Source organism: Bombyx mandarina, chromosome 15, assembly GCF_030267445.1.
Source record: "Bombyx mandarina strain Sakado chromosome 15, ASM3026744v2".
Taxonomy (NCBI): domain Eukaryota; kingdom Metazoa; phylum Arthropoda; class Insecta; order Lepidoptera; family Bombycidae; genus Bombyx; species Bombyx mandarina.
This window is the reverse complement of record NC_143221.1, coordinates 5488474-5501874: the sequence shown is the minus strand read 5'-3', so window position 1 is coordinate 5501874 and position 13401 is coordinate 5488474. Positions and strand designations below refer to the sequence as shown.

General features: G+C 33.8%; 2 protein-coding genes across 3 annotated transcripts in view; one reads left to right on the top strand and one right to left on the bottom strand.

Annotated features, from left to right (window-relative positions):
• The first annotated feature begins 1360 nt into the window (after positions 1-1360).
• On the top strand, positions 1361-3117 carry LOC114245539 (uncharacterized). Of its 2 annotated transcripts, none has more exons than XM_089732882.1 (2): positions 1361-2517; positions 2825-3117. In XM_089732882.1, the coding sequence occupies exons 1-2, from the start codon at positions 1526-1528 to the stop codon at positions 3069-3071; spliced, it is 1239 nt and encodes a 412-aa protein (XP_089589008.1). In that variant the 5' UTR covers positions 1361-1525; the 3' UTR covers positions 3072-3117. The 2 variants fall into 2 exon arrangements, with proteins under 2 accessions (XP_089589008.1, XP_089589007.1); XM_089732881.1 differs by having other exon boundaries at positions 1373-2129.
• Positions 3039-13401, bottom strand: part of LOC114245537 (brahma chromatin-remodeling complex ATPase subunit) — a 28605-nt gene continuing 18242 nt past the window's right edge. The window contains exons 16-28 of the mRNA XM_028177740.2: positions 12888-13130; positions 12147-12313; positions 11484-11672; positions 10705-10863; positions 9685-9856; positions 8608-8717; positions 8265-8385; positions 7369-7554; positions 6503-6702; positions 6078-6206; positions 5869-5995; positions 5374-5554; positions 3039-4997 (exon numbers count right to left, since the gene is read on the bottom strand). Coding sequence (XP_028033541.2) covers positions 4858-4997; positions 5374-5554; positions 5869-5995; positions 6078-6206; positions 6503-6702; positions 7369-7554; positions 8265-8385; positions 8608-8717; positions 9685-9856; positions 10705-10863; positions 11484-11672; positions 12147-12313; positions 12888-13130 — 2124 coding nt within the window. The 3' untranslated portion in view covers positions 3039-4857. The remainder of the gene's footprint in view (positions 4998-5373; positions 5555-5868; positions 5996-6077; positions 6207-6502; positions 6703-7368; positions 7555-8264; positions 8386-8607; positions 8718-9684; positions 9857-10704; positions 10864-11483; positions 11673-12146; positions 12314-12887; positions 13131-13401) is intronic.

Here is a 13401-nt window from a genome sequence, read left to right as displayed (position 1 = left end):
TCATGTTTTTATTGAAATTGTTTTCCCAATACAAAACTACTTCTAATACAAATCAGTAATACTCAAATTTTGGAAACAAAAGTAATTAATTACCTACAGTATAACCCTTCACTAATGGCTACTAAAATTTGTGAAATTTAATAAAAATCTGTTGACAAACCGAGGAAAATGTACTAAAGCGATTTAAATAAAAGAAAATCTGGTACATATTAAAATACCAATAGTTTTCTGTTACAATAATTGAATCGTGTTCTAATATTATATTTGGACTAATATCATTTGAGATTTTTTTTAACGTAGTAAAAAATGCTAATAAATAAAGCGCAGATTCGTTTTTTTTTAAGAATAATGGGACTCACGGTATGACGACTTTCTGTAGTAATCTATCATAGTTATAAAAACTGGACCATTGGCAGGAACGCGAGGAGTGAAGTTGTGTGATTTGCTTTAATCTTATCTATTTAGTGTTTCTTCAGGCTTAAATGTGTAATAACGGTAGTGTTTAGTATTTGTGAAAGTGCACAAATGTAGGAAAATAAGAAAACCGCTGGACGTAACTTCTCGGGACCGTCCAAAAAGTCTCAGTAAGTGACCACCATTTTACTGAGATTATATTTCATCCCATGTCATCTCATATCATGCCATGTTTCATAATCAACTTCATATCATTTCACTTCTTAATATCATTTTTCATATAAAAATATAGATATAAAAGATTATGCTGTATGATATGACACCTTTGCCTTTTCCGTTAAAAAATAAAACTACTACTACTGTCAAAAATATCAACATAAATTTGATAAAAGGTAGGTACCTACTAGGGATGGTCTGTAAGAAGTCAAATTAGAGACCTGTTCCAGTGAAAGAACAGTTCTCGTAGCCTGTTCCAAAATAACATGCTGTTGCGTTTCAACAGGTTTATTAATGTTTTAAGTAGAATATGTTCCACATAAAAGAATAGTCATACATATGAAATGGATTTAATACATTTTTTAAAATGAAAACAATCCTTCATGCTTTCTCAGGCTTAGGACTGACAACTTGATTTATTAATATTAATGTCATTGCTGTCTTTTTCTATTACAATAAGAGAAAGGAGAAAAGAGCATGTTACAAACTGGGAACAAGATGTAATATATGCTATCTTTTCTATTTCTGTACGTGAAAAGGGAAAAGAGCTTGTTCCAAACTGTTTTGTTTCTAGCTGTTTGATGTGGCATGAAAGAACGCAACGTATGGAATATTATGGAACAATTGTTTCGTTCTATAGACAACAATACCAAATTTTTTCATAAACGAACCTGTTCAGATAAATACGCCTCACCCCTAGTACCTACAAACCTACATCTTAATAGTTTTCTAAAGTAGGACGGCGAATTAGCAGTTAAGCACATAGATTATACACTTAATATATTTGAGAGGTTAAGCAGTTAGCAGCTCTGCAAAAAAAAAAGAATTTAAGCTTAGTGTAATATTAAACAAATGCTAATTTTAATACTACCTTATTTATCTGAATAAGTTAATCATGCAGCACAATTCAGTTATGTGCAGAATATGCTTTCGAAGTGAAAACAATATTACTCGTTTATTTTCAGATAGTTCTGTATCAAAGGGAATTCTTGACAAATTTTATTTATGTTTTCAAATTGTTATGAACCCCGAAAAGGATTTGCCAAATGGAATTTGCAACCAATGTCTTAAAATATTGGAAAATGTAAATTGTTTCAGGATTATGTGTATTACTATTTACGAACGGTTTGCTGATTTTCGCAAAAGCTTTACGCGTGAAATGAATGCTTCAAAATGTCGTGAAGACGAAAAAGATGAACTAGCATTGTACGAAGATAAATTTTTGGAAGTTAAAACTGAAACAGAGGGAACTTTGTTAGATAATAATAAACAAACAAGTAACTTTTTTAAATGTCAAATATGTGATAAAGTTCTTAAAACAATGAATTCATTGTCAAAACATAGTATTTCCATGCATCAAAATCGCAAGCATGCAGGCACTGTCACAGGCAATGGTATCTACAGACTATATCATTGTACTACTTGTACTTATTCAACTCCACACAGTCAAACTTTAATAAACCACATGAGAAGACACAATGGAGAGCGACCATTTGTTTGTGAGTGTGGAAAAAGTTTTACACAAAGATCTAGTCTTTCAGCTCATCGTAAAACGCACAGCATCTCTTCAAACTTTACTTGCTTTATATGTGGAAAACAATTTAAACTAGACTTTGCATTAAAAAGTCATTTAATTGTTCACAATACTGGTCAATTCAAATGTGATATATGTCAAAAAGTACTTAAATATAAAAGGTCTCTACAAACACACATAAATCGACATCATAATATTCATAATTACAATTGTGAGGACTGCGGTGATACATTTGTATCTTCTTCAGAACTAATAAATCATAAAGTAAAGCACAACGTGGATAAAAATATGGAATGTCACTTGTGTGGGTATAAAACACACACAAAGAAAAATTTCATTATACATTTGAAGAGGTAATATGTTGTTACTGTTCAGATTTTTATCTCTCTATAAGCAATAGCACTTTTTTAAATAAAAATATTGACTTTTTATCTGAAAAAATATAGTAAAGATATCATTCATCTAATACATCTTCAAGGCTGGTTAGTGTTTAAATAATGTGCAACAAGCAACAAGTATATTCTCTCAACATATTTTATGGTTTTTCATATGATATTTTAGTAAAATAGTGAACACAATAGCGTATGAGGGACATAACACCATAAAATTTAGTAAAATGTACATATTAGTATATTTTCATGAAAAAGTTTAATTCTTCAGGCATACTGGAAACAAGGAGTACAAATGTAACATTTGTAAAGTTTGTTTCTTCACACTTGGTGATCTGCATCGTCATCAAAGGAAACACAGTTCTGAAAAGCCCTATTCTTGCCCTACTTGTACTCAAAGATTCAGTCATAGTCCCAGTGTTAACAAACATATGAAAATTGTTCATGGAGTGGATTACAAATGGGGTGAGGTTAGAAAAAAGCAGTTGAAAGACTCAAGAAATTTTATTAAAAAATAAACCATACCAAATTAAAAATTATGAGAAATAAAAATAATTTCACAAATAAGGTTTATTAATTTCAAGAGTTACCAGACCTAGAATGATACAACTTTGCTTAGATTACTTTTCATGTAATGTATTATTAACATGCACAATTGCATTAATATTATCATAACCATCGAAATATTCTTGTCATATAATGAAAGCCATGAAATCAATTACTTTTCAAATTCTATTCCAACCTTTTATTTATATAATTCATATGTGGGTGGACGAGCTTACGGCCCACCTTAGTTTAGTGGTTACTAGAGCCCATAGACATCTACAAAGTAAATGCCGCCACCTACCTTGAGATATGAGTTCTAAGGTCTCAGAATAGTACAACGGCTGTCACACCCCTCAAACCGAAATACATTACTGCTTCACTGCAGAAAAAGGCAGGGTGGTGGTTCGTACCTGTGCACTCTCAAGACGTCCAAACACCAGTAACTATTTTTAACACAGTTCTAATTTTTAATAATACAATACTTCATAGTTTTAAAACACTATCAATTACTTACTATACTACTAACTTTAAATACTAAAATGATTTAAAAATAAGTATGTAATGTAAAGGACTAAATTTGTAGACAATTTAAATGTTTTGGATATTAGCTCAATTATAGGAGATAACTTAATCGATACAAAAGTCTAAGAATTTTTTGTTTAAAAATTTTCAGTTTTAATGCAAAAACTTACTATATAGTTTATTTCAATTTTAAACACCAGAAAATCGAAAATTGTAGTAACTTAAAAAAGTTTTTGTTATGAAAAGGATGATGGAGAAAGATAACCTAAATAAATCGAATGATATGGAGCCATGCGGAGTCACAAAAAGCCTTTATTACACTGTTGTTAAGTGGGGAAACGTAAAATAAAAGTACACACTTCGACTATATATTTACTAGTTATATTTAATGTTTGTACAGTACAGCAAAATTTATCAAAGAACCAGTCTGTACGACTGTTAATCCGACAGACAGTTATATTTACCACCATCGTCATGGTTACTTCATGGTAGTAACCCCACTATGTACCGAACTTTCCCTACAACTTCTGTTTGTAGTAGGTATTGGTCATGAGCAAAGGTGTCTTTAAACAATGTAGCGTCCGTGTGCAATGCACAACCTGCTTAAGTAAACCCGCCTCTCGTAATGAGTTTTGAATCCGCACAAGCTGATACCACTGTTTTTCATATTTCTAATGTTAAGCAATATTACTGTATTGAAACGTAGCAATTATTATTTCAATTGACAAGTGTCTCAAGTTAGTGGTGGTATTGCTCATATGCCCGAACGGATATATAGAACCTATACTAATAACAAACGAGCTAAACACGGCCAGGCTGTGGCTTTGTCAGGTATTAAAAATAAAATAAAAACTTTAAATAATAATGAAAAATAGAAGTAGCTTAACTTATTCTTAATAAAGTCAGTAGTTTGCCATTGAAAATCGTCAAAAAGGGGCCAGCCGTTTGGAAGTTGACAGGAACAAACAGACACATTTTTTTTTCTTGATATAATAAATACAGTAAGTACAGTGTTTCATTCATATTCATTTAGTAAAAAGCTGTTATTTTGATATGGAAACATGTTCATTTTGCTTTATTTCTACATGGATATGTGAAATAGAATCGAAAAGAAACCAGCATTGACTTCAAATGATATATGAGTGAATAACATTTTAAAACCAGTATTTACTACTTTATTTATAATAATAGTTTTAAATGAATGTAAATGAATCTTAAATTTAGTTTCACCCAAATTCAATCTTCTTCGTAATATTCGTCATCCGAGATGTGCTTCCGTGGTTTCCTTTTCCTGGAAGGGGTATTTTTTCCTTTGCCTTTCAATTTAATTTTCATTTTGACTGATCTATTAAACTCACCATCTGAATCTTCTTCATCTGTATATTAATAAAATGACTGTGAATGAATGAATGTCACTGAATCTTATTTCAGACTTAAAATGTTTTAAATAACAATACTCCCACAAGGTGGTTAAGGGCAGACTAAAAATCAATAAATAAGAAAGGCTAGTATTGTATTTATTTACCAATACATTTAATTGTATTTATTAATTAATCCTATATTTATTAATTGTATTGGTACTACAACATTTAATTGTAGACGAAATATGCTGCAAATTTTGGAACAGCATTCTTTATATGTATTGAAATGCTATTTCAGACACAAAAATATTTAAGAATTTAACAGACAGTTGTTTTCTTCTAAGATAGTGAAATATAAAAGTGAGAGCATTGTATCAATGTTAAATTATACCTTTTTCATTTTCGTCAGAATCATCAGAATTTTGTCCACTTTCGTGTCTTCGTCGTAGTTCTATGAATAAATTCCGAAGTCTTACGGAATCTTCGTATATAAGTGAGGCCTCCTCGTTGTATGTCTGCGCATTGGCGCATAAAGTGAAAAAGTCCCGCTCCAAATCAGATATATCGTTGTACTGTAGAAGTAAAAATTTTCATCAATACATACTTAAAGACTTAAAGGATCAATACTCGTAAAGTTACAATGATCTAGTGAGGATACAGCCAGTCCATTCAATATTATCCTTACCGGTGACACTTTAAAAAAATAGCAGTCACTACAATTAAACTCGTTCGATATTGTCTATATCTATCGGTTCTAACACGTAAACTGAGTCAGAAATAGCAAGAATACTCTTTTGTTCCAGCTTATACCTTACAAAAAAAAAAATCGTTCATCATTGCAATGCTCATTACGGTGCACTAACATGTCACAGTTGACGTAGCTTACCTTGCCCTCTTCAATCCTATTAACGATTTTCTTGATGTCCAGTGGTTTCTTGATAATATCATAGTAGTCAGGTAACTCACGTCTCGACGGCAGTTTCATGAATGGTTCAGACAAAACTCGTCCATTCCTGCAAAAATAAAATAAACGAAATTATCTAATTCTTTTCAGAAGATCGTACCATACAATATTTAAATAAAATAAGAACTAACTCATCTGCATAATCAATTATTTTCTTCATGATATTTTTCAGTCTCTTCTTCAGAAGATTGATTTCTGTTTTGCTTTTCTTCTTGGACGATGTGGGTACTTCGTCTTCGTCAGAATCGTCCTGATTTCGTCTAAAACACAACAAAATATACCATAATGAGAGAACAGGAGATTTTTTTACCAATTCATTTGTTTCTGCTTTGCCGCATAATTAGGCGATCGCGCAGGCGTACATGCCGACAGGACTTCATCCCAGAATCACGATTTCAAAATTCAGATCAATCCTATAATCCATTACAAAAAATATACAACAAAATATATAAGTTAAGAGATTAATTCGTGAAATATGAGCTGCACAAGTATTTGCATTGTTTGTAAAGGTAAGGAGAAAATAGCCCAATTACAGAGCGCTTCAATATATTCTTACCGTCGCTTACGTCCCTTCTTCTTCTTCTTATCGAGAACTTCATCCTCGTCGTCTTCTTCTTCTTCTTCTTCCTCAAACTCCTCATCGATAGCCTTCAGCCACTCTTTCTCCGTGAGCGAGTCCGTGTAGTCAACTTCCTTGCGTTGTCTCGACCCGCGTCCGAGGGTCTCGTCTTCATCTAAATAATTCCAGCCTTGACCCTAAGACAGATTATAGTAATAAAAAATATATTTTCAGTTAGTTTAAACTGTATTTCTCTACAACAGAATCTTCAATGAATTCTCACCAACATATAATATGTGTACTAATTAGAAATAGTGGTGCCCTAAACTTTATGAAGATTATTTTCATAGTGTCGTCAACTATTTTAACAAAAAATAATTTGAGGCTGTGATACTATTACCAATTTTACTAGGTCGAGATATTTTTAAAGGTTGATGATGGTACGGGGATTGTCCACAAGCTCTTTGAACTGTTTGAACCATCTGTAAGAGTATTTCTCTGCCCATTCTTTCGAGGACTTGAAATGAGTTTTATGTTCCTCATGTCAGACAGGCAAACTGCGTAAACGCACTTTGCGTTACGAATATTAGAATTATATAAATAATTCAATACAATTTATTATAAGTTTAAAAAAAAATTTTGTCTCGAAGCGATCCCAGGCATAGGAGTCCATAGAGGTGCCGGAGTCCGACATAACCCGGTCCCCCCTCTCCACCAGGTATCCGTAAACGGATTCCCCAGCGTTAAAAAAAACTGGCATAGGAGGCGCACATAATTCACTAGACCACCCGCGACACCAGCAAGGTATTCTTCAACAATAATGAATAATGTTAAGAATTACTCCGGATGAATAAATAGCTTACCTTATTGCAGACAACTTCATCATCGTCCTTCACAAGCCAATCTGGCAGCTCTGACTCCTCGATAAGCCTTGAATGCTTCTCAGTCTTTTTACGTTCCAAATCTATTTGTTTGAATATCTCCAGCTCTTCTTCCGAACGCGCTATCATTGCGTTAATGAGATCGTCATCGGGAACTTCATTTTCTTCCTGTATTTTTTTAAATTGCTTTTTAGTTTTATTTATTGATGTATTTGAATATTAGTTCGACCCTAGTACACATAGTTCATAATAACTTATAAAAACATCGAATTCCTTGAATAGATTCTTATGTCATCTAAACACAACTGCAAGATAAGTGCTAACGACGCAACCGGTGGATTTTTTTTTAATACAACCAGACAATAATCCATAATTTTAAGGGAAATGAACACCCAACTAACTTCCCATTTTCATTCATACCTCATGTCACTTATATTTTATTAATAGGTCAATATTTTGTATTTTTATAAGATCTATACGCGATTTATACATATCGACGCTTGAAAGTTAAACGTGATTAAGTGGCAATAACTGCTCTGTATATAAATGATAGGCAATAACCATATTCGATGCGCAAAAAAATAATATTTCTAGGTCTATTAAAATCATTTCAATCCTGCAGCTACATTGGTTAAAATAAAATTTTATCAGGTATTTCAACTTTAAATTAGTTTACTGTAAAGTTCACGCATTGTCGCTTAGTCACGTTTGGCTTTCAAGCGTCGATATGGTTATCAAAAATACAAAGTTGCAAGTTGAATACATGATCAGATGATAGCGCAGCCATTTATTTTTAATTGTGAAAAAATGCCTACCACAGATTCCATACACACTAAATGAGACTATACTTTTTTTTTAATAAATATCATTACAGATACCTCTTCATCATCTCCGTCTTGATGCAGAATACTTTGCAGAAATTGTTGCCGCTCAGATCCAGTAGACTTCTGATCGAACATACCAGCTTGGATGACTTTTTCGTCCATGTTTAATTTGTATCTACAGAGTAGAGGAAGTATTATTTAGTTGAAAATACGCAGTGGTCTAGGTGTTATATATTGTTAATTTTTAGAACGCGGGTAGACAAATTTGTGTGCTCCTAGCATCCTAGCACAAAAGTTGACATAATGATACAATTTTTCCGTTTTCTCAATATTTATTATCGTTAAGAGTTTTAAACGAAGGTTCTGATTTAGTGTCGTGGCAGCGTAACAATCTCACCTGGCAGCAGCTAAAATTCTCTCTTCTACAGAGTTGACGGTCATGAGTCGGAGCACACGTACTTCATTCCGTTGGCCGATACGATGAGCACGATCTTGAGCTTGTAGATCCTAATAGAAACAACAGACAAAACATCAATTATGGTGAAAAATGCTTTACTGGTGGTAGGACCTCTTCAGAGTCCGCGCGGGTAGGTACCACCACCCTGGCTATTTCTGCCGTGAAGCAGTAATGCGTTTCGGTTTGAAGGGTGGGGCAGCCGTTGTAACTACTTGAGACCTTAGAACTTATATCTCAAGGTGGGTGGCGCATTTACGTCGTAGATGTCTATGGGCTCCAGGTGGGCTGTGAGCTCGTCCACCCATCTAAGCAAAAAAAAAAAGATTTAACAAATCTTGATATCAAACATTAAGTACTCTTGTTTTTCACCATAAATCTTATCTCAAGTCAGCATATTGTGTAAATTTTGTGGTTGGTAAAACGAGTCAAATAGCTATTATAAAATAATGGCTTATTTTGATGAATTAAGAATCTTGGACTTTAGGGCATGGGCAACAAATAGCCCTATACTTGTATCTTGTACCTTAATGGCTTATTTTGGTGAATTAAGAATCTTGGACTTTAGGGCATGGGCAACAAATAGCCCTATACTTGTATCTTGTACCTTTAGTAATTCCATTTTTTGTTACATTAATGAGACATACACATGTCTCAGTCGAAGTCAATTATTGATTGAGTGAATTATTGATTGGTTCTAGTGTTCGTACTCGCACTCTGTAGTTACAATTAATTGTTATTCATTTACTTTGTTGTGTACAGGAATTTACAGAGGCAAGTTAGAAAATAAAAGGCTTATACAAACGCGAACTAGAAAGTATTAAAGTACTAAGTGAATGACGCTATTTGACACACAAGGAAAAAAAGAAGAGACGAGATGTTTGGAGATGGATGTTATGCATCACGCTGAATGTGCAACTATATGTTTATATCTGTTTACAAGAGAAAACAAAATACCAAATGTACTTTCAAGAAAAATGTTTGAGAAATTGTTATTGAAGATCATATTTGTTGAGTTACCTGATGCGGATTCCAGTCCGAATCGAAGATGATAACAGTATCAGCGCTCTGCAAGTTGAGACCGAGACCTCCAGCGCGAGTCGACAGTAAAAATATGAAATATTCAGAATTGGCGTCGTTAAATTTCTTCAGTAGCTCTCCGCGATCCTCTGCCTTGGTCATACCGTCCAATCTATTGAAACAAAACGAAAGCTAAACGATTCCATCGGAATACTATGAATCTAATATATAAAATTCTCGTGTCACGGTGTGCGTGATTGAACTCCTCCGAAACGGCTCGACCGATTTTCGTGAATCTTAGCGTGCATATCGGCCAACGTGGAGAATCGGACAACATCTATTTTTCATCCATTTAAATGTTTAAGGGTGGTCCACCCCAAAAATTTTATTTTTATTTTTTAGACAACATTTTTTGTTTTTATTTTTTTATGATACAGCATACAAAAATACATACAACCCTATATTTTCACCCCTCTACGATCAACCCTTATTTTTATTTGTTAATTATACATTTTAATTTTTTTGGCAGTATTTTCATATTTATTTTTATTTTGTCATGAATTAAAATAAAAAATTTGATGTTATTCTCAATTTTTCATCCCTGTATGATCCACCCCTATTTTATATTTGTTAATTATAAACTTTATTTTTTTTGGCAAGTTGTTTGTTTTTAGTTTGTCATGACTTAAAATTAAAAAATTTATATTACTCTCAATGTTTCCTAGAAATAACATACATGGCAAAACAACGTTTGCCGGGTCAGCTAGTAAAATTGATATTGTCATTAATGTCAGTCAGTATGGATCTGTGTGCTTAGTGCGAGTTTTTTAACGTTCTCGATAGCGTAAAAGTTAGCTCATATTTGTATGGAATGGGATAGTTTGCCTACGTTTGCCGCTAGGGGCGCTGTTTCAACTGCATACAAAATTGGGCTAACTTTTACGCTATCGAGAACATTAAAAAACTCGCACTAAGCACACAGGTTGAGAAATTTGAGAAATCAAAGTATTCTAAAATTACCTCAAATATTGGAAAGCTCTCCACGAAAGGTAATCTTCGATGATGGTCATGCACTGCGTCATCTGACAGAACACAAGCACCCTGTGACCAGTTGTTTTCAACTTCGGCAATATCCGGTCAAGCAACTCGAACTTGCCGGAAGCTCTGTACAGATCTGGCCTGTGTTAATTAGAAATAACTTTTATATACCCTGCATCACAATACCAAACAGTAGTTTTAAGCAATACAAAATAACTTTTTAAAAAGGCTATATATATTTTTTATTCCTACCTATGTTGATAGCCTTGAGAGGCTATGTCAGCTTACCCTAGCGTGTGTAAGTGAGCTCACGGGGCTCTAACCGGAGAGTTGCTAACACTGACCCTAGCAAGAGCAGTGCTTCGCAGAATCTACCACCGGATCGGAAACGCGACCCACTGAGAAGATCCGGCGAGAAACTCAGTGGGCTGTGTCTATGGGTTAATTCGCTCGTCGAGCCCTTCGTCGCAAGCGACGGGTTCGACGAGGACGGTGACCGGTGCTTGTGGTGCCTAAAAGCACCGTTAATGGATCAGGAGGATCCGTGATGGCGTGCTTTGAGCGACGTCGACGGTTTACCATTCGGTCTACAGGATCGGGTATGAAGGCTATATATTTTTAGTATGATTTAATGAATGAACAAATGTCAATAAAAACTATGAAACTTTTAAGAGTAAATTTTTTTACATTGTATTCTTTATCAAAAACTAACGCGTGATAGTTAAAAAGAGCACAGAGAACATATTTAAGCTTGTAGTTACCCGGAAACAACAGTGCCACCAGTACCGAGGTGATCACAGAACTTTTCCTCTATGTGCTGGAACATGAAGGGATGATTACACAGCTTCCGGAGCTGTACGATCGTGTTCATCAAAGCTTTAGCGCCACCCTTTCCTTTGTTCCCTTTCTCAGACCCATCCGTCAGCAAAACTCCCTTGGACTGCATATGTCTGGAATTTTGTATTTTTGTAAAGCCTGTGTGTGGCTCAGATATGTTTACATGATATGTTTGATATAAAAAGCATAAAAAAGAAATTTTTGTGATTTATCAGGATTTTGCAAGTTTAAGTTAAAACTGAACTGCATAAAATAAGAGATACACAGCTATATTTAATTAAATGAATTTCTTCAATATTAAATATATTTATTTCAATTTATTGAATTTATTATATCATTCAATTTATTACTAAACTCGCGGACGTCATTCTTTTTCATCAGCATACAAGGTATTAGACAAGACAAGCCATTACATAGACAAGTAATATTTATATTGTTATATAATTTATGGTTATTATTGAGTAAGTAATAAGAATACAGATAGCTGGACAGCTTATTCCACTTCCGACGGTATTCATACTTGAATAGAAAGTCTATTTGAGGAATATAATTAATGTTTATTTTTCTTAAGATAAGACGTCCCTTACTTGTAAAGTACTCTCTGTAGCCCACTCATGTCGCACTTGATGATGTATTCGACTTTGTCAGGTAGTTGGCTCTCGACTTCTTTTTTCAGTCGTCGTAGCAAGAACGGACGTAATACTTTATGCAGACGACGAATAATTAAAATTGTTTCTTCTTCATTTAATTCCACCTGTATAAAGGAGATAAACATGATTTTGTTTTTCTCAGACAAATGGTTAAATGTAGACATTAAAAATTATAGTTACTAGCCGTACTCGCCCGCTTCGCTGGGTATTTAAAATTAACATTATTATTTATTGTCATTATTATTAAGGCGTCCAACACTCAGATAAATATTAGCCTATCCATTAAGTACATGTATTTTCTACATGAATACCAAGTTTCAAATCAATAGGATGCATAGTTCAGTAGTTATAACGGAACATCCGTAAAAACCACCGTAGATTTATATATTACTAACTATACCCGTCCGCTTCGCTGGGCATTAAAAAATTAACATTGTTATTTCTCACCCCCAAAAAGATTCTCATCATTAACGCCCCCGCAACTAGTGTAGGGAATCCAGCACTCATATAAATATTAGCCTATCCATTAAGTACATGTATTTTCTACATGGATACCAAGTTTCAAGTCAATCGGATGCATGGTTCAGTAGTTATAACGGAACATCCGTAAAAACCACTATAGATTTATATATTAGTACAGATTTTAAGAAGAGGCACAGTTTATGGCTTAATGCTTACCTTTTCACCGGTTGTTGCAAACGGAGCGTTGAACCATTGTTCGAAAGTAGAACAGCTCTTAAATATAGATGGCAATAGGAAGTTCAGTAGTGCCCAGAGTTCTGGTAGTTTGTTTTGCAGCGGCGTACCAGTCAGGAGCAGACGGTGCGGCGCGATGTAGTGAGTGTTTAGTACTTGTGTTAGTTTGCAGTGATGATTTTTCATCCGATGACCTTCGTCAATTATCATGTACTTCCATTGTACCTAGAGTGCAAAGGAATATAATATAATGAAACAAACAAAATTTAAAATTTTCGATATATTTTAAATACGAGTATACTGATAGAAAATATGACTGTACTTTAAATGGGTTATCATTGGGAAAAAGTCATTGTAGAGTCGTATGATTTTGAAGTTTCAACGAACTGGTAGTTTTGGCGGAATGTTGGAAGGAACGGACAACAAATGTTAAAATCTTCAAAGCACAGAGGCATAATTTTTCGATAAGCACAGCATGCTTATCAAAATAACTATA

Excerpts from the sequence above, each read along its gene's own strand:
- LOC114245539 (XM_089732882.1), top strand. The coding sequence starts at position 1,526 with ATGCAGCACAATTCAGTTATGTGCAGAATATGCTTTCGAAGTGAAAAC. Across the intron at positions 2,518-2,824 it reads TTCATTATACATTTGAAGAG|GCATACTGGAAACAAGGAGT; the intron begins GTAATATGTTGT and ends TTAATTCTTCAG.